The 22,038-nt window shown below is 45.3% G+C and overlaps 1 protein-coding gene across 1 annotated transcript in view; it reads right to left on the bottom strand.

Moving 5' to 3' along the window:
• Positions 1-22,038, bottom strand: part of zfpm2a (zinc finger protein, FOG family member 2a) — a 129,932-nt gene that overhangs the window by 31,961 nt on the left and 75,933 nt on the right. The window contains exon 5 of the mRNA XM_056285988.1: positions 21,190-21,301. Within this exon, the coding sequence (XP_056141963.1) occupies positions 21,190-21,301 (112 nt within the window). The remainder of the gene's footprint in view (positions 1-21,189; positions 21,302-22,038) is intronic.

Raw genomic sequence — 22,038 nt, 5'->3', positions numbered from 1 at the left:
GATGTTAATCTTTGGGGGGTTGTGGATATTTTGATCTCAAATTCAGAGCCACGTAGAGTCAGCATGAAGTTATTCCACTGATTTAACACAATCTGTTTGGTTGTAAAGTAGATGTTCAACCAAGCATCACAGCGAGGGAAAGAAGCAGCGCAGGTCGATGTGTGTTAGCTTCATTCACATGTAATAATGTGCTTTCAACTAGATGACAGGGAACCTGAGGATCTAGTGTAGGGATTCTTAAGATGTCGTCTCTTTGTGAGGAGCTTGTGTCTTCCACTCTTTTGTAGCTTCTGTTTCCTAGCGAGTGGGAGCGAACAACCACAGCGGTGAATGTGGAGGGTGTCTTATAAAACAGAGTAGAATAGCGGGGAGGTGGGGGGGGGGTGCTTCACTTCACCCAGACCTGCTTTACAAGGGAGAATCTGGAGATATGCCCCCCCCTCCTCCTCCCTCTCTCTCTCCCCCTCCCACCCCAATAAAGCAATCCCTCCCCATAGCCCACGAATTTTAGGGCAGCTTTGAACTGCCTAGTGCAGGGCATTCTGTGGCATTGTGTGCTGTGTGTGCATGTGTGCAAGCAATGTGCATGGGGGGGGCATACTCGTGTGCAAGTGCACGCGTGCATGAGTGTGCACGTGCACACAACTGTGCGCCTCGCGATTAGCCACCCAAAGGTGTTTATCATGCTGAGGTTAGCGGATGAGGTGCAGTCTGTGTTTTGGGCCAAACATGCCCATCCTTTGACATGAGGGCAGACTCTGACATTGACTGGGCTGTGGACCAAGATCACTCCCTCTTGTCTCCTTTGCTTCCTCCCCAATCCTCTCCAACACATGACATGTGTCACTGCTATAGATCTGTGCTGGAAGATACTACCAGTTCAAGGTCAGGGCAAATCCCCAAAGGAGAGAAGAGGGGGGAAAAACAATCCCATAGACACATTTTAAACTGATCTTCTTTTAAAAAGTTCATTTTCCTTATATGCTTAGCATATTTCATGGTAATATAATGTGAGTGCTATAATGTGAAACCTCCATTAGCCACGATGGGTGCTGTAGTAATGCAATGGATATGTCAATTTTCTTGTTCTGTAGAAAAAAGATTTGGGGAGGGGATTTAGATCCATGCAATATTCATATTTTCTATTCCAAAGCATAATAGCCAATAAGGAACTAAAGTGATTATGCATAGTGTCAAATTCTAGGGCTGTTATCTAATACAGTAAAACAAATCAACAGAGGGAGGAGAGAGCCTGGCGTACATTTTAGCTCTTTCCTCAAATAATATCTATTTGTACAAATTTAAAACATGGGATGAGAGAAAAAAACCCCAACTATATTCAATATGTAATAGGGAAGGAATTCACACGGAATTACAGCTACATGGGAAGATTAATCAGAGAATTCACCGATCGCAACGCCACAACGTTTCCTACATTCACAAGTCTCCATCGATGTCTGTAATTCTGTTGCAAGCCGCCAGTTCTCACTCCAAGTTTCTCCAATAACCAAACACTACACCATTCAAATGCATTTCTGGTGCCAGGTTAACCGGGGAGAAGGGGTTGGGGGCTAGTATATGTAATTATTTGGCGCCTACAATGTCCTACACTTCAGATTTGCGAGGATGGTGAGCAGAAAATCTGTTTACTAGCGAGCAGAATTCCCCCCTCTTCAGAGTGGACGGAGCCTTTGAATAATTCATTGTAAAAGCCATAGGCATATGCAATGGAAAATGTCTGTGAATATCACAGTGAAGATGGAATCCTCCAAAGTACTCAGTATGCCCACCAGACCCACATACCTCAGACCTCATGTAATTGGATAAAGTCAGATATTGAATATTGAAATACTACATGAAGCAGCCTTATTCTTCTGAGTTTGTGCAATGTGCTAATTGACTCAAAGTAGCAACGGGAAAGGATTGCATGGCTTACTGTCCTCGTATATTTATCTCTAACACCTCATTATGTTTTAGTGCAGTTACAAGAAACAAGTGGAATAAATTTACTTACTGAAATTTGTGTTCAAAAAGCATGACCTTTCCCAATACGATGAGGAGAGAGCGGGGAAAAAAACAAAAAACAAAAACCCTCTTCAATTAGAGTTTCATTATTCTGATTTGGTCCTGCAGAGATGTTATTGTTGTCATTTTACTTTCGCTGGCAACTTATCTCGTCGGGATATTATTCACTCAAATGCTGTGACATGCGTTTTACATATCAAAACTTCAAACCCTTTCATTTACAGAGACTTCATTTTCGGCGACAACATTTTTATTGACAGGTAAGGCCCTTGAGATTAGACGTGGTGCTCTAATTAGTCACCCCCCCCCCTCGTCTTGTATTTGCACACACAAGCCTTCTGAAAAGAAAAGTGATGCGGACAAAGCCAACACTTGCGATGCGAGACGATGATGGATGCGCCGGCCATCTCACTGTAGAAAGGACTGGGTAGGTTTGCTTAATTCCTGACATGAAATATTACCTCTACCACTCGACAGAGCAGACCTGCTTGGATGGCGGGAGAGATAGCATCCATCCTTTCAGTAGAAGAAACAAACAAACAAAAGCTCCAAGACCCCTGACCCGACACAGGAAGTACAACTGATAAGTTAGTACCAATTTCTTTTACTCCTTCTTCTGTTTTTTTTTTTTTTGAATAGGATTTGCTGCCTTTGGCCCTAGTTTCACCTTGCTATGCCGGTGCCCTTCTATTAAAGGTGGTAATGGCTGCAAACTTCCCTCAGGCCTTTTTTATATTTGTCACTCATGAAAGAAAGAGGGGGGTTAGGGAGATGATAAATCTTGCTTTTTGCCAGCAAAGGGCTTCTATCTCCCAAACAGAATAAAATCCAGTCCAAAACACTGCTGTGCGCATTAGGAAGCAGTGGGTTTAAGCCTTGTCCGCCATGATCAAACCAGGATTTATGAAGTATCATAACTCTCGACAACATCCAGCGGCTTATTAATTTTATATATTTCTGTCCATTCCCTGATATTCCCAGCCTTGACAGTCACTCAAGATAAGCCAAAAGCATTTTGACAGGATAGAGTGTATATATATTTTTCACTGTTCTACCGCTCTCCTCCAGTTGAATAGCTTTAGCAGAAACCTTGAGAGTGCCGCCGCGTGATTTGTCTCTGGTTTTTGTCTTCACTTGCAACCTTCCCATTTGTAAGGGGCCTTTAAATCAGCCTTGCACTCTGCTGAGCCATGAGAGGAAGTCCAGAGAGAGAGAGCGAGAGAGAGCAAGAAGAGGGACAAAAAATTGAGAATGTATGTGTATGTGTGTGTGCACGCACATGAGTACAGCGTGTGTGGCTGAGCATAAATCTGTGTGTCTGCGTGGCTGTAGCAGGGAATGTTTATGTAGAAAGACAAAGAAGCCAGGAAAAAATGGATAGAAAGACATAGTGAGAGAGAGAGAGAGAGAGAGAGAGAGAGAGAGAGAGAGAGAGAGAGAGAGAGAGAGGGAGAGAGAGGAAGAGGTGATTAGCTCCAGAGTATCACACGTGGTGGAATTTTAATCAAAACAGTTACTAATCACCATTTACAGGCCATCTATATAAAGGCCTGTTCTCCGATATGAGAGGGCAACATGCTGATAGGGTTTAATTTAACTAGAGTGTAGGTCGAAGGCTTGATTTAATGTGGCCCACAGGAAAACTGAGCAGGAAATAGACAGAGAAATGGTTGTTCTCTATGCAATGATCACATACGTTCACATCAAGAACCCCCTAACCCATTAGCAGAAACACTACATGAAAGAGGGGGGACCCTCTGTGTGCAGGAATTTCTCGATGACACAACCAGCCCTGAACTGTCCGTACTGTAGCTTTGTTTCTGTCAGTGAATTTTGGTGCACATTTTGGAACGGCTCAGTGGAAACTCCAATTTCCGCTAAAAATCCTAAATATTGCAAAAATGCAACAAAATCGTTTGTATTGGGTGTTGATTTGGTGTTGCATTGGGTGGTGAGTCGGTGTTGTATTGGGTGTTGATTGAAAAAAAAAGATGCAATGAAGGGTGATGAAGACGGAATTTTTGCACTAATGTTGACACAGGGGACAAAGTCAATGGTCATTACTTCAGCCAGTGCAATGCTGCACATTGCATTTTCCTGTCCTCATCTTTGTGGAGTAATGTGGAGTAAGACAAGGTAAAAATTGACATAAAATTATAATAATATCCCCTCTGGCAAGTGAGTTTAGAAAAGTCTCAATTTCTCTCCTCTGGAATTAGGACTTGGTAGCTATTAAAGCTCGTTGTTGTTGCTCAGCCACGATTATCGGCGCTCTTTTAATGACATTGTCTTGTTGGGTCCTGTGCACAATGAGGCTGTTTATTCCCACAACACTAGTTAATGAAAGCACGCACCGATTTGCAATTGTTTTGTTGTCTTTTCCAAAAATTGCTTAAAATTCATGCATTTGGATGGAAACACGACAAGCATCTTTATTCTGTTGACAAGCAATGTATATATAGGATTCTGGCTCTTTCAAAGTGATACAATTCCTTGGCGATTATGTTTACTGATACTGACACTATTGCATATCAGCAGTTATCACAGGTAACCAACTAGTTAAGTATATGGACTAAAATAGAGGTAATTATTCATTGAGTCTTCATATAAACACGAATTCTGATTTCGAACATCAGATTTCCTTCACAAGAGTTTCTGTCTTCTGAGGAAAAGAATGAGTCTAAAGGTTGAATCACCTTTCTTCATAAAGTCGATGGCTAAGAAAAAAAGTACACTTTATTCACTGTGTTAATCTTATATATCCATCCATCCATTATCCAAACCACTTGTCCTGCTCTCAGGGTCGCAGAATGCTGGAGCCTATCCCAGCAGTCATTGGGCAGCACTCGGGGAGACACCCTGGACAGGCCGCCAGTCCATCACAGGGCACACACACACCTAGGGAAAATTGTCAGTAATATATATATATATATATATATATATATATATATACACACCACCTCCGGAAGAAGTTCTCATGTATCCCGAGGGAGGCTGAGGGGGACATGGAGTCTGAGTGAGCCATGTTCAAAGCCTTTATTATAGATGCGGCAGGCAGGAGCTGTGATCATAAGGTCATCGGTGCCTGTCAAGGCAGCAACCTAAGAACCCTCTGGTGGAAACCAGCGGTGAGGGAAGCTGTCAGGCTGAAGAAGGAGGCCTTTTGGGCTTGGTTGGCACAGGGGGTCTCCTGAAGCAGCAGACAGTTACCAGGAGGCCAGAGGGGCTGCGGCTTCGGCGGTCGTGGAAGCAAAAAACTCGGGTGTGGGAGCAGTTTGGTGAGGCTATACTTTCGGTTGGACTCAAGGAAGTTCTGGTAAACTATACGGCGACTCAGGAAGGGGAAGCAGGGCTTGGCGTAGGCTGTGTTCAGCCGGGGAGGGGAACTGTTGAACTAGACTGGGGATGTTGTCGAGCGGTGGAAAGAACACTTTGAGGAGCTCATGAACCCAACTAACACGTCCTCAGTGAAGGAGGTAGAGTCTGAAGACTCGAGGGAAGCCCCACCCATATCCCTGGCAGAGGTCTCTGAGGTAGTTAAAAAGCTCCTCGGCGGCAAGGCGGTGGGTGTGGATAAGACTCGCCCTGAGATGCTGAAGGCTCTGGACATTGTTGGGCTGTCTTGGTTGACATGCCTCTTCAGTGTCGCGTGGAGGTCAGGGACAGTACCTGTGGAGTGGCAGACTGGGGTGGTGGTTCCCATATTCAAAATGTGGGACCGGAGGGTGTGCTCCAATTATCGGGGCATCACATTGCTCAGCCTCCCTGGGAAAGTCTACTCTAGGGTGCTGGAAAGGAGGCTCTGACCGATTGTCGAACCTTGGATCCAGGAGGAACAATGCGGATTCTGTCCTGGCCCTGGAACAACGGACCAACTCTTTACCCTTGCGGAAGTGCTGAGGGGGACATGGGAGTTTGACCAGCCAGTCTACATGTATTTTGTGGACTTGGAGAAGGCTTGCGACCGTGTACCCTGGGGCACTCTGTGGGTGCTACTGTGGGAGTATGGGGTACCGGGGCAGTTGCTAGAAGCCATCTGGTCCTTGTATAACCAAAGTGAGGGATGTGTCTGCATTCTCGGCACAAAGTCAAACACGTTTTCGGTGGGTGTCAGACTCCACCAAGGTTGTCCCTTGTCTCCGATTCTGTTTCTGATATTCATGGACAGGATCTCAAGGTGCAGCCAAGGTGAGGAGTGTGTCCATTTTGGGAACCTCAGAATTGCATCTCTGCTCTTCGCAGATGATGTGGTTTTGTTGGCTTCATCAGAATGCAACCTCCAGCGTGCACTGGGGTGGTTTGCAGCTGAGTGTGAAATGGCAGGGATGAGAGTCAGCACCTCCAAGTCTGAAAATGGTGGATTGCTCCCTCCAGGTTGAGGATGAGTTGTTAGCTCAAGTGAAGGAGTTCAAGTATCTCGGGGTCTTGTTCACGAGTGAGGGTAGGATGGAGCAGGAGATTGACAGGCAGATTGGTTCAGCATCAGCAGTAATGCGGACATTGTACCAGACCGTTGTGGTGAAGAGGGAGCTGAGCTGGAAGGCAAAGCTATCAATTTATCAGTCAATCTTCGTTCCAACCCTCACCTATGGTCATGAGCTTTGGGTAGTGACTGAAAGGGTGAGATCACAGATACAAGCGGCTGAATTGAGTTTCCTCCGTAGGGTGTCTGGGTTCAGCCTTAGAAATAGGGTGAGGAGCTCGGACATCCGGAGGGAACTCGGAGTAGAGCTGCTGCTCCTTCGTGTCGAAAGGAGCCAGTTGAGGTGGTTCGGGCATCTGATTAGGATGCCTCTTGGGTGCCTTCCTTTGGAGGTTTTCCGGACACAGACAACTGGGAGGAGACCCTGGGGTAGACCCAGAACTCGCTGGAGAGACTACATGTCCAGTCTGGTCTGGGAACGCCTTTGGATCCCCCAGGAGGAGCTGGAGGGTGTTGCTGGCGAGAAGGACATCTGGAGTGCCCTACTTAGCTTGCTGCCACCGCGACCCGACCCCGGAAAAACAGCTGAAGATGAATGAATGAATATATTGATTTCATGCTAATAATACATATATGATAATATCATGTAAATAACCCAGCGCCTTTTAAATCATTTCCATTTCTTTGCATTCTCACTTTGTATCCCTCTCCCAATGCCCCCCACACACACACACACGCAGACCTTACGCAGTAACTAGCTAGCTAGCTACTACCGCAGTGTGTGGCTGCTACTGCCACACAAAATCATGTCATGAAAAATGGAAAGAGACATTAAATCACAATATATCAGAGTGGTTAGTTGTAAGCTGGTGGTCTCACACACACATTCTCTGTCCCCTGCTCCACACAGGTGGTTTTGTTTCAGGTGACATTGTATTGATGACAGATGTTAAGCCTTGTGGGCCTTTGTTTATCAGTTCATCTGGTTGTCTTTTCACTATACCTTGTGTAATTGTTCTGTTTGTACGTTTTTGTACAAATATGGTTACAGACTCTCTCTCCACCTCCCTACACTTGTATTTTGCATGTAATTCATTTGCCAAAAAAGAGACAAAACGCACAATAAACAAAATTAAAGATGAATTTAACTGATAGCATTATTTTTTTCCGATGTTCTGAAGATATCGTGATAATATCGTTATTGTGAATGCTTTTAGCCACGATAATTGTGTAGTGAAAATCTGATTGTTTGGTCTTGTCAGTGTTAAAAATTACTATTATTTAAGAAAAGCATGCATCTCTCTCTATATAGCCAAAAAGAAGAACTTTTATAGATGTCAGTTTGGGTTGGCAAATGTCTTTTGCAAAAACACTGAAAGTTGTGTGCTCCTGGAGGGATTCAAATTTAAAAATAAATAGCTGATATGCTGGATATCAAAAAAAGGACATGCTGAGCCGCCAAGATACAGTTCGCAGATGTTCTTTAACCCTAAAATATCTTTTTGAAGCGTGAATTCTCCAGGTCTCATGGGATGGATCTCCAGAGGGCCAGGACCTTGGTTTGCCATCCCGATATTATACCCATCACCTCCTCTATCATCCTAGTACCAAACTCTCAATCTTGTACATGTGGGGGGGGGGGGGAAGAAACAACAGGTACGCCAACTACAAGCACAAGCATACTCGCTAGCCACCGTGGCTATCTCACACACTGCAGCGTCAGTTTGAGAGCCAGGCACACTGTCTACTTGTAGCCACGGTGACTGTAGCACACACAGCGGTGAGGAGGCAGGCAGTATGTAATCTCCAGGAGCTGTTGATACAGGGAAACACACAAGGTTTGGGTCAAAGGGATTAAAATGGTGGAGGTGCCGGATGTAAGAAGGAGAGGGGCTGTGAAATAGTGGTGGGATCAGCGGGCGAGCCACCCCATAACAGAGAGGAGTGGGGAGATTACAGGGAAAATGGCGCGGGGCGATTCCTACAGAAGTGGGAAAGCAGTGACTCCAAATGGCATTGGAGCACAGCATTAGTAGCCGCTCCTCACCAATATGCAGGCTTAGCAGGCCCAGGGCATCCAAAGAGGTGACCATGTCTGCTGTGCTGGTCGGCTGATAGGCCTGAGCAATGATTCAATGTTATCATTTATCATCTTTCAAGGCATAACCTAAAATTCCTCACAATATATTTGAAGGAGCGTTATTTGAAAACTAGTTTTACTTTGGCATTACGCTTTACATTACTAAACAACTCAATGTATGTAAGCAGATATTGCGATATGCATCGATATTGTACAAAATTCCTCACGATTATTGTGATAATATTTTCAACAATCGCCCAGCACTGTCCTCAGGCCCCCATTGCAGTTTTCAGTACACATGCCATACGTAGTATAAATGGAAGGACCAGTGCTGTTCTCCAACCACATACTATTACCACTTCAAGGATTCTGGGTTCGAACACATCATCACAGCCTAGCTCAGGATGTTTTCATCCCCTCCCCTCATTTGCCTTTTTCGAATAAAACTTTCTAAATATTTTAATGACAGAAAGAAAAATTATTAACGCTAGATTAGGCAATTTATTGTAGATGCCTTTTTTTTGTTATATTTGTTGAAATTGTCTTTACATCCCGACAGCAATTAATAAATAAAATGCTCTGACAAAAAAAAGAAAAGAATAATCATAATGATGATAAGTAATAAACCTGCCTGTCTACACACCATTATTTCAGAGCAAGGGCGTTTCTATTGGCAAATGCAGATGTGTACACATCAGCCCCGCCCTGCTGGTTACTTGTGGAGAGTCTCGCTTTGGCATTTCCTGGTTGTACACATTTGAATATGTGTTCATCTGGTGGGAGGGGCTTAGGACAGAGAGGGGAGGAGGAGAGAGTTGCAGGAGGAGGGCCGTGTTTTCACATTCTGGCTTTTTTTTGTCTTTCCCAGAAAACTGCCTACCCCGGCTTTAAAGCTAAAATCAAAAACAAAAGGAAGCCAACCCATGCAGTAACACAGAGAGAGGGTTTTTTTGTGTGTGACATTTTCACTGCTTATGCCTATGCAAACCTCACATGGTTTGGATAGAGTTCCATCAACAAAACATGTCAATCACTCCCCCTGAAAGAGCGCGATATGAGGCATATCTAGAAAAGACCCAAATACTTTACTCATAGCCTCCATTTCAGTGGGATAGGGGGGCTCAAAATACTTACATCACTTTTTTTTTTCAATCCAACTATCCAAAGGCTCAGATTACGGTTACATTTCACATTGAATAGACTTGTGTTTCCAGCAGTCAACCCCTCTCTAGTAAGCTGGCTAGTGGAGCGATGACAGATTGGTTTCTACTCACTGCATGGGGGAACACAATAGAGTGGCTTTGACAGAGTAAGAGAAAGAGAGCATCAATGCCCCCCCCACACCTTCTCCACTCTGTCTCTCCTTTTTTTCCCTCTCCCTCGCTTTCCCTCTCTCTCTTTCTATATTTCTTGCTCTGTCTCTCACTCTCTCCCTCTCTCTCTTTCCCCAGGGCTTAGAGAATGGATGGCCCTGTCTGACCTGGACGACACTCATGTCTACTCCTCTGCACTACTGTACCTACAGCACGCCTGTCTGCCTGCTCGCTGTTCTGTCTACGGCCCTTCTCTCTTCCTCTCTCTATTTCTATGTATCACAAACACACACACGCGGACACCCAATACAAACATGCATGCACGCACACACGCATGTAAGCATGCATGCATGCATGCACGCACACACACACACACACACACACACACACACACACAAAAGGTGGACAGCCAGAGGTCACCCCAGCTTAGCTAGTGGAGGTACTTGAGGAAGGTGGGCTCCATCTTTAGCCACAGCCCATACATGTATTGCACTGTCAACTTAAAGCAGAATAGATTTTTTTTTTTACATTTTTGGTAACCAGGAAGGAGATTCATATGTTGGTAAACTGCAATCCCAGTTGATTTTTTTTGCCTCAAAGATAGTGGATTAACAGTAATTAAAGGGGAATTGTCATTATAGCATCTTCAAGCGCAGCCATTATAATGAACGAAGGATTGCGATAAGATTGTACAAAGAAGTCCCCCCCCCCACATCTGGCAGGGTTACTCATAGGTGATCCCGTATACCTGGGTGCAAACCGCTGCTGCAATTCTTTCACACCTCATTGAGAAATCCCACCTCATGTGTCCCTGTGTCCTTACCCATGGCAATGGGGTTTAAGAGGGGTAGAATAGCTTAGATCCAATGGCCAGATCGCATGATAAAAAAAAGCATAGATAAGGCAGCGCTAGAGGTGGCTCTCAGTGTGTTCTCCTGTGCGGCACAAGTAGGAAAAAAAAACAACAACAGCTGCGATATAACACTGATAACACACTCTAAAGACCACTGGGCTGTGTTATTTTTCCATGCAGGTGGATGTGAAATCAATAAAATGGATTAGCTGCAAGAGTATGTATAAAGGTTATCGGCGAGCTCTCTTGTATGAACACAGTGGTGACCCCACATAACAATTCTGTAAAAAAAAGTCTACCTACTGGTTCAGAGAAAGTCAAATTTTGACTCTCCAAAAAATTAATTTTGCAGCATATGTTTTTAAAATGAAAAAGGAACATTTTCTTCGCAGAATTTGCCTTGTTTTTCTTTCATTTCATCCCCTCCTTCTGTCTCTTCACTTCTGCTTTATTGTTTCTGTCACAGTGTGATCACCTCCTCTGTGTGTGTGTGTGTGTGTGTGTGTGTGTGTGTGTTCCATTAAGATCCAAGTTTTACTTGTTTAGTTCCAGTTGCTGCAGTCAAACCTCAGCGAGGCTTTAACCGTGTGGTTTTCCATCACTCTGACTGACGATCTAAACACCGCGTCCACCCCAGTGACTCTCCTATCTCGGTCGCTCCCTCTCACTGTGACCCTTCTGCAGTCTGATAAATAAAGCAACCCCCTAAAAGCTGTGTGGATGTGCAGAAAGGCCCCTCTCTCTGACTCTCAAGCTTTTGTCTCTGATTATCCCTGCACACACATGCCTCCGAGTCACCCCCCCCCCCCGGCCTCGGTTTACGCACATGCACACACACACACACACACACACACACACACACACACACTTCTTCTCCACCGCTTCTGGATCTTGTTTGGAGGGGGTTGACTCTGACCAATGGCATCCAACAGCAAGGCTTTATCCTAAAGCACATTGACAATGCTTTTCACACCTACTTACCACAGCAGAGATGGGGGCGGTGGGCTGGATCATACCCAGGCCTTAAAAACAGGCTAAGGGCTTTTAGAAGACATACACAGAATGGACCATTTAATTGTCAACTTGAGATCCTGCAGTAGATAAAGGAAGAAAAAAAAAACTCCCAGAGGCTAATTTTCATGTCCAAGGAATTTTTCAATGAATATAAAAATGGTCATTGATTATGCTGTTAATGGAGGGATATTAAGAGGCGAAATATAAAATTTTTATAATCACATTAACTTGCAGCGATTACTGAAATAAAAATGTAATCTTTTCTTTCCAATCTGTGCTGAGCATATTCAGTACAGAGGAGACATGCTCTAAATATTAAGAACCAGCTCCTCAAAATCCACTTATCCAGTTCAGTTTTCAAAGACATCTGCAAAGGCAATACAGATAACTCATATAACGTGCTTATACAGTACAGAAAAAGGAAAAACGTCAGGGGGGGCCTGCATGCGGCACCCATCCACACTGTCTCTGAGACGAGTTTCTAACATTCCTGAGCAATCAGGCCATTCTACTTCTGTCCTCTTCCATAATGTCTGTGCACCATAGGCTGCTTTTAAAAGTGCATGTATATATACATATGTGTGTATGACTGATTTTGCAAGTGTGTGTGTGTGTGTGAGAAATGTGAGTGTTCATGATGGTAAAAAAATAATCTGTCTGTTCGGGCATCCGGTTAGCGTGGCGGTCTATTCTGTTGCCTACCAACACGGGGATTGTTGGTTCGAATCCCCGTGTTACCCCCGGCATGGTCGGGCATCCCTACAGACACAATTAGCCATGTCTGCGGGTGGGAAGCCAGATGTGGGTATGTGTCCAGGTTGCTTCACTAGCACCTCCTCTGGTCGGTCGGGGCGCTTGTTCAGGGGGGAGGAGTAACTGGGGGGAATAGCGTGATCCTCCCACGTGCTACGTCCCCCTGGCGAGACTCCTCACTGTCAGGTGAAAAGAAGCAGCTGGTGACTCCACATGTATCGGAGGAGGCATGTGGTAGTCTGCAGCCCTCCCTGGATCAGCAGAGGGGGTGGAGCAGCGACCGGAACGGTTCGGAAGAGTGGGGTAATTGGCCAGACACAATTGGGGAGAAAAAAAGGGGGGGGATCTGTCTGTGTTTGTGTGAAAATGAGTTTGTGTGTCTGTGTGTTGTTGTGTGTGTGTGTGTCTGGTTAAGTGGCCGTGCCTCTGTTTATGCACTTACACATGCCCCTTGTTTGCTCTTAGACACACAATCAGCCTTCCTGCCTGATCAATACTGAGGCTTTTCTCATCATCGATTATACAATTATGGCGAAGTTAAATCAGCAGCCTGCTCTCATGTACAACCACATTAACCAATCCAGCTAGGGGAGGAGGCAGATAGAAACGAAGTGGCTCCCTCTTCACTCCGGTTTTTTTTTTCCTCCTTTAAATGTGGTGCTTAAAGCGAACTTGGTGCAGTCCAGGTACTTCACTTGGATGATTATAATGCCACGAGGGTGCAATACATCACTCTTATTAGCCACACTGGAGCACAATGGTATCATAATTAATGGTCGCAGCAGGATTGAACGCTGCCCTGACATGGAAAAGTGGGCCTACTTAAGCTCTACAAGGCATTTAAATATGCAGAGTGAATGGCACAACCCAGAGCCTCCTGCTCTAAGGACAGCCCACGCTCATTAGCCCGACACCCTCTGTGGCATTGATACAAGGATGACCGCCTGTGCTCACAAGAACGCACGCAGCACAAGTCACAACCACCACCACATGCACGCTCACATGCACGCATGCACACACACTGTCTCTCTCTCTCACACACACTCTCTCTCTCTCTTGCTCTCGCTCTCTCAGACAGACACACACAAAGAAGCACCATCATATAAAGAAAGTACAGCCTGACACAGTATGAACATGAAAACATGCACAAAAAAATATGCAGAAACACAAAATGTCAGACGCATGCAAACGCCAGCATCCAACGTGGACGACTAATGTGTGAAAAGCTTCAGTAGAAGACACAGACAGTCTCTTGTTGCTAATCAGTGCTCATCACTTCTTTCACATAGTCAACCCCGCATTGTAGCTTTGTCACGAGGCTTAAGCCATAGTAAATGCGGATGGACATATATGTGTCAGCAACCATTATGGGGAGCCTGGGTATTGGTGTTCGCGTCTGTGCACATGTGTGTTATTTTCTCACAAGAGTGTGGCGTCTCCTCCGTGCTGTGTCGGTGTGTAACGCAGGGGAGCTGCCTCCACACCACGAGAGCAAGAACAATGCGCATAAAAGGCCGTCGGAGGAAGCGTCTGGAGCTGACGTCTTTCACACATCTCTCCATGAAACGCCAACAAAGTGTGCGTGAAAGAGAGAGAATGGAGAGCGGGGCCCCTTATATTTGCTTTATGTATATGCCAGAAATGCACAGGATGGAAGGGGAAGAGGAAGAGAGAGAGAGAGAGAGAGAGAGAGAGAGCGAATGGGTGTGTGCCTCTCGCAGTTGTTCGTCTGCATGCGCGATGGTGGCTATAAGCATGTGTGCGAATGCTCGTGCGGCTGAATCTGTGTGTGGGACGCTCCAGTCTTCTCACATCGCCATATGATTTGGACTCTGTTGTGCTTAAGCCACCACATGCCCTCCTCCCTCTTCTCTCCTCTCTATAATGCCAGCTTTACACTTTCCCCTTCCGACTGCTAACGTGGAAACTGCCGCTACACAACATGACACGCCGCCGCAGCTGCCAAGGCGCCTGCCAGCCGCCACTCTCTGCGTTGCTCACTCCAGCCTGACCGTACCGACTTATCGCCTGGTTCAGCGCAATCAATTATTGTTGCAGTAGAATCGTTAATAATTTCCTAATGAAAACGATTCTGTTGATCTCTGTTGTATTTTAATTAAACATAATTAGTCCGCCGCTCGGAGCTGTAGTGGGGGACTCCTTTAGGGTACAATTTTGTTTTAATACACTGATAATGAAATTTTTACATTGTGTCAGTTGTTTAGTTATTATTCAGTCACACTATTTCCCCTATGTTCACAGATAACAGATAATAACCCCGGCACCTCCTATTTAACATAGTCAGTCAGAAAAGAGGAGGATTGAAATACGCAATTGCATTCTGAACTGTGAGAGTCCTTGCTCCTTAACACCGTAATACTGCAGTGGGGAGTTCAAGTTCCCATCTGCAACGGCTGCTAAACAAAACGGCGAACGACTGGCGGGCAAACCGGTTGGGAAATGTGAGCGCGTCTCTGTGTAGACGCCGGTTTCATAAAAACGGTGAAATACACCCAGGCAGCAAGGGCAAGGGAGTTCATCTCACGCCGAAGAGGTCTCCAGCGCCGAAGCAGCAAACAGAGGAAATAAAGCTGTAAAAAAGGGATCTGATGGCAAGGACTTAGTGAATGTAAAATAACACAAAGACACGGCGAGTTAGATAATTCTGCACTGGCTGGGCTTATGTAAAACGGCCTAGTTACATTGGTCAATTTCCACATGAACAATAGGCTAAGTTGCTCCGGAGACTTATTGGACATGCTGTATCTGAATGTGGTCTGGCTTAAGAGGCTTACTGTTGAAAAGTTTAGGTGACCTCTGAATAATGCTACATAATATGGTCACCGCGAGTGCGGAAGTTTTAAAGGGCTTACACATCAGGTAACCGCGCGAGCACAATGAGAGCGTGCACCGACAGTGAATTGTGTCACGTCGTGTTTGAGCAACGGCGCCGACGCTTGACGTTCGCATGTGTGAATGACTGATCCAGTTGTTGTCGTCTCAGCAGATGTGCACAAACTGTGAGAGCGGCACACGTGGTCGGACTCGCCGCATCAGAGGTGTCAAAGTGATCTAAAACGGCTCCAGCGTATTTAGACCATATTGCACCTGATACTATCATATTCCTACAGTGGTAATTATGAATGCATTAATTCAATTAAGTGACAAGACCACAAAAAAAAAACAAAACAAAACAAAATGATGTATTTTATATCTGTGTGTTATTTCTGTGTAGTCTCTGCAATTTTATTTATTTATTTATTTGCTCATCAAGTTGACAGTCTGCTGGTATATCAGGACAGAAAAATCTCCACTAAAATCAGTAAATCTGTGTCCCCAACTCACTCCCCAACTCTCTCTCTTTCTCTCTTTCCCCCTCTGTCTCCAGCACCACTGTAATATAATTACTCTACGGACTTGCTGCCTGTTTCTAGAAACTTCGGTGCTTCAAAGAAACTGTCGGAGTGTGGAGGAGAGCATTGTGGCGGTTCCAGGTGGATTTCTCGATAATGACTTAGCACAGTAGTAGAGTTGAGACTTTTAGTAATGGCTGGCTTCTGGGGCTCTTCCTTGGAGTTTAATGTAAAACAAATAGGGCCATGCTGACAGCCTGGGAAAAACAGATATTGTGCCCGTTTCCCTCTCTCTGTATATCAGTTTAGAAAGGAATTTGACAGCGAATTTGTATTCATGAAGTGATTCTGTACCTCATAATATATGACATTACTATGTCTCAAACATTATTCCCCGTCTTTAGTTGGTATTATTTTCCAAATTCACCCCATTAGTCTGTCTATCCTCGCTAAATGATGCAGACGGCAGGAGGCAAGGTTAAAATCCGCTTTACTACTAACAGAAAATGTAAGAACCCAAATCAGATACAAATTCTTGTCATTGCACGCCATATAGTTAGGGTTGTCTTGGTACTGATGACCCCTGCAGGACCCACTCCACTGCAAGTTTTATACATTTAACGCCATTCAGGTATGAGTCCCATAGGAATCATTTTTGCCCTCTCCTGTCCTCTCGTCATCCGCAAACACTTCCAAGTCTCTCTGCTGAGGACGAGAGACGTGTTGTTTTGCACAGCAGCACCTACAAGTCAAAGGGCTTGGTGGCCTGTAGTGATCTGCAGCATGCCACAAGTCAGCCAACCCCACAACCAGTCCATGCTCAAGTAATACTACACCATAGTACATGCAACCTTACAACCTGCCCATGCTTAAGTAATACTACACCATAGTACATGCTGACAAGCATCCAAACCGAGCAGCCACTATTTTTCAGTCAGTCCTAAATATCACCGACCTCAAAACATACTGATGCTAACAGTTTTCCACAATCGAGTGTCTGTCTATATAAAGGATAAATTAAAACACAAGGGTAAAGATATAAACAGTAATGACCTCAGCTTGTTTAAATGGTTTTGAGTTTGATGTGCAATGGAGACTTCCATATTAACACTATATATGAATATGCAACACCATGGAGTCAGGCTAATCATATGAACCTGAAAACTGGATAGGCACCGTTGTTTTGTTTTTGTTTTTTTAAATTTGCCAAAAATGAGCTATTGCTACGGCTAATCCGGGATGCAAAACTTTCATTAAGTATCCTTACATGCTAAAAAATATCAAGTTGGGGGAGCGTCTGGGTAGCGTGGCGGTCTATTCTGTTGCCTACCAACACGGGGATCACCGGATCGAGTCCCTGTGTTACCTCCGGCTTGGTCAGGTGTCCCCACAGACACAATTGGCCGTGTCTGCAGGTGGTAAGCCAGATGTGGGTGTGTCCTGGTCGCTGCACTAGCGCCTCCTCTGGTCAGTCGTGGTGCCGGTTGGGGGGCGGGGGGACGGGACCTGGGGGGAATAACATGATCCCCCATGCGCTACGTCCCCCTGGTGAAACTCCTCACTGTCAGGTGAAAAGAAGCGGCTGGCGACTCCACATGTATTGGAGGAGGCATGTGGTAGTCTGCAGCCCTCCCCGGCTCGGCAGAGAGGGTGGAGCAGCAACTGGGACGGCTCGGAAGAGTGGGTAATTGGCCGGATACAATTAGGGAGAAAAAGGGAGAAAAAGCGACAAAAAAATATCAAGTTGGAAAGAATGGTAAATGACAAAAGCATCCGTGTTTCTTCAGTGTGTTTTAAAAGCAGAACATTTAACTACAATGACTGTTGCAGTGCTTTTTATCTGTTAAGTGACAAGAGATATTTAACTTCCATGCAAACGATCTAAATTAAAAATTTCCCCCCTCTATTATCGTTTACCATCAGTTGGCAACCGTGTGATGATTATTGTGTGGGACTTACAGTAATGAACTTATACTGATACTGAGCAGCACAGAACAACTCTCACAAGGAGGACGTGTGCAGTTGTTATTCAATCTTAATCTAATAAGGTCACACTGCAGGAGACACACAAGGAGAGATGTGACTGTCACCATGACGGTGATGAGGTGAGGATGACACCGCCGGTATCCAGTGACAGTTGCGGGGCTATCTCGAGGGTATCTTTCACAACAAATATGAAGGTTTGGGAGAGGAAATTATACAGATTTTTTTTTTAAAAGAATTTTGAGAAATCCGGTTATTGTACTTTTTTTTTTTTGTTTCATGCAGTCAGTCTCCTAGAGAAAAGATTAGAAGATTTAAAAGAAGTGCATAATCTTCTTTAACAGCTTATCAAAACTTTAATGATTTGGTGATAAAGAGCACAAAGTTAAGTAGCCGGTTAAGAGGATAACTCCCCAGTGCAGTCTAGTGATTAGTAGATGAGAATTGGGAGTCTGAAAATCCGGGTTGCAAATCCCACTGCTGCCACTTATTCACTTTGAGGGAGCAGAGGCTCCATTTCAGCTTTGGGGTATTGTCACAGGGTAATCATTTTGAAAAGTGATAAATGAAACCCCTTTTCCTTCACCCCTTTGGAATCCCAAACACATCTTTATTTACTTATTTATTTTGGCTCTGTTTCTCTGGTTAAAACCCGTCAAGACCCAATTTTGTGGCTGGTGAAGCGTCTGGCTTTCATGAGAGGTGAAAAGAGACACCCAGTGTCAGCATGGTACATGTACACTGATGAGCCAAAACATTATGACCACTCCAAACAAGGGCACATGTCAAGGTATGGGCAGATTAGATGGTAAGTGAACAATTGGTTCTCGTAGTCAACGTGTTGGATGCAGGAGAACTGGGCAGGAGTAAAGATCTGGGCCAAACTATTATGGCCAGATGACTGGGTCAGAGGATCTCTGAAATGCCAAGGCTTGTGGGGTGCTCCCGGTCAGCAGTGGTGAGTAGCTACTGACAGTGGTCCGAGGAAGGACAAACCACAAACCGGCAGCAGGGAATTGGGCGCCCAAGGCTCATCGGTGTGTGAGGGCAACGAAGGCTATCCCATGTGGTCCAAACCAACAGAAGGACTACTGTGGCACAAGTCACAGAAATGGTTTTGTTTTGTTTTTTTATTCCCCCCCCTTTTCTCCCTAATTGTATCCGGCCAATTACCCCACTCTTCCGAGCTGTCCCGGTCACTGCTCCACCCCCTCTGCTGATCTGGGGAGGGCTACAGACTACCACATGCTTCCTCAGATACATGTGGAGTCGCCAACCACTTCTTTTCACAGTGAGGAGTTTTGCCAGGGTGATATAGTGCATGGGAGGATCACGCCATTCCCCCCCCCTCCCGAACAGGCGCCCCGACCAACCAGAGGAGGCGCTAGTTCAGCGACCAGGACACATACCAACATCCAACTTCCCACCCGCAGACACAGCCAATTGTATCTGTAGGGACGCTCGACCAAGCCGGAGGTAACACGGGGATTTGAACCGGCAATCCTCGTGTTGGTATTCAATGGAATAGACTGCTACACTACCTGGACGCCGGTCACAGAAAATTTTAATGATGGTTTCGGGAGGAATGTGTCACAACACACAATGCCTCACACCCTGCTGTGTATGGGGCTTTGTAGCCGCAAACTGGTCAGAGTGCACATGATGACCCCTGTCAACCATCGAAAGCAACTACAGTGGGCATGTGAGCTTCAGAACTGGACCTTGGAGCAGTGGAAGCATGGATAGCCTGGTCCGATGAGTCCCGTTTTCTCTTAGATCACACGGATGGCCATGTATGTGTGTGCCATTTATATGGGGAGGTGATGGCACCAGGATGCACTGTGGGAAGATCACAAGCCGGTTGAGGGAGTGTGATGCTCTGGGCAATGTTCTGCTGGGAAACCCTGGGTCTGCCCATTCAATGTGGACATCAATTTGACACATGCCACCTATCTAAACACCATTGCAGACCAGGTACACCCCTTCATGGCAATGGTATTCCCTGATGGCGGTGGCCTCTTTCAGCAGGATAACACGCCCTGCCACACTGCATTGTTTGGGAATGGTTTGAGGAACATGATGAAGTGTTAAAGGCAGTTCCCTGGCCTTTAAATTCTCCAGATCGCAATCCAGTTGAGCATCCATGGGATGTGCTGGACTGACAAGTCTGATCCATGGTGGCTCCACCTCGCAAATTACAGGACTTGAAGGATCTGCTGCTAATGCTTTGGTACCAGATACCACAGCACACCTACAGGGGTCTTGTAGAGTCCATGCCTCGGTGGGTAGGCGCTATTTTGGCCACATATCGAAGACCAACAGCATATTAGGCAGGTGGTCATAATGTTTTGGCTCATCAGTGTATGGTATAATACACAGCCTTACACCAGCCGGGCTGATGGGCTAATGAGGGTTTTCAAATGGTCACTGGATTCAAATAAACAAATTGTGTTGAGTTGATCTTCACGGTAGTGAGTGATTGGATTTTTAGCCAGTCTGAATTCAGGGTCACACACCATTTATAAATAAATCTAATCTATCTATCTATCTATCTATCTATCTATCTATCTATCTATCTATCTATCTATCTATATACTATAGTAAATGCATTTTTGCATATATCTCTGTATCTATTTCTGGTTGAGCTTGTATAAATATGTATAATTTATAAAAATATACAGCAAAAGCCATACTCAAATGGTTAGAGGACAAACGAAATGAAACACCTAACCAGTGTCCTCCTTTGCCTTTGCTGCAATCTATTTAGAGATAGGGATTCACTTAGTATAAAACACAAAAAGAGGCGTTATTTACCTTGTGAAATCTAAAAACCATTAACTTTGCGTGTCAAGAGATGTTTCTGTTTCTAATCAGAGTTTCAGTGATATAAATTACTCCGAGGATGAGAAAAATAGATATGCAGTGTGTGTGTGTGTGTGTGTGCGCGTGTATGTGTGTGTATGCATGTGTGTGTGTGTGTGTGTGTGTGTGTGTGTGTGTGTGTGTGTGAATTTTGCGAGTCCATGTGTGTATTATCTATGCGTGTTGCTCTGGTTTGTGTGTTTATCCCTGTGCCTTTACATGTGCGTGTGTGACTGTGTTGTGCATGAGAAAGAACTAGAGCAAGGAGAAAGGGAGAGTGAGAGAGAGAGACATAGAGAGAGAGAGAGACATAGAGAGAGAGAGAGAGAGAGAGAGAGAGAGAGAGAGAGAGAGAGAGAGAGAGAGAGAGAGAGAGAGAGAGAGAGAGAGAGAGAGAGAGCGAAAGTGAGAAGGAGGGACAGACGGGCAGAACTTAAGTGTGCTGAGGATTGTCAGTGTCTTTGCTGCTGTGCTGTGGAGCGGTGTGGTGCGCTGTGGAGAGATAACAGACGCGGGCGCTGCTTGCTTACCTTTGCTGTACACCACACAGTTGTTTTTGTTGTCTTCCGCTCCTTGCCAAGTCACATCCAGAAGCCACCTGGGGCCGGCGCTCAACACCACCGGGACCGAGCTCTTCGTCTTCTGGATGGGCACAGATAACAAACACTAATCATTTGCTTATTTTGGTGATTAAAGAAACATTATTAACCACCAAGTTACGCTCCTCTCTTGCTCTGAATGGCCATAAACAGACAGTTTCATAAACTATACAGTATACAACACCTCCCCCCCACCCCCATCCCCTTCTGTTGACATTACTAAGAAGATGTGAGAACTGTGAGAATTGAGGGGGGGGGCTGTGTGTGTGTGTGTGTGTGTGTGTGTGTGTGTGTGTGTGTGTGTGTGTGTGTGTGTTTGTGTGTGTGTGTGTGAGACTGTATTTGAGGATTTGGGGGAATGTAAACTCAGAGAAATGCCTGAGCAGCAGTTGGAGGGGGTGGCAAATGGAGAAGCGTTGGTGCCCGTATTCTGACAGAACAGGGGAATTATCATTAAGCGCTGAAGTTGGTGATTCGGTGTCCGATCTCGCGGACCGAGCGCGTCTCAGGTGTCGGTGGATTACAAAAACGAGGGCCGATGACTTTCAGAGAGAACGAAGCAAGTGTTGTGCGGTGAACTTTGGGCACATTGTGCCTCGCTATCGCCAGGATCTCACTATTTCCTGCAACAACCAGGAAAGAATTTAAAGAATCAGTATCCATTTCAAAGCGCCATCGAGGTTACAGTTTTATAATATGCCGGAAGATTATTCCGAGTGTGTAAGGTCATTTTTCTTCTCGGTCATAGGTCAAACGTTTTAACTTATTTCTATAAGAGGG

The sequence above is a fragment of the Lampris incognitus genome, chromosome 9, assembly GCF_029633865.1.
Source record: "Lampris incognitus isolate fLamInc1 chromosome 9, fLamInc1.hap2, whole genome shotgun sequence".
NCBI classification, from domain to species: domain Eukaryota; kingdom Metazoa; phylum Chordata; class Actinopteri; order Lampriformes; family Lampridae; genus Lampris; species Lampris incognitus.
Note: the sequence above shows the minus strand (reverse complement) of the source record. Positions and strands in the feature narration are given on the sequence as shown.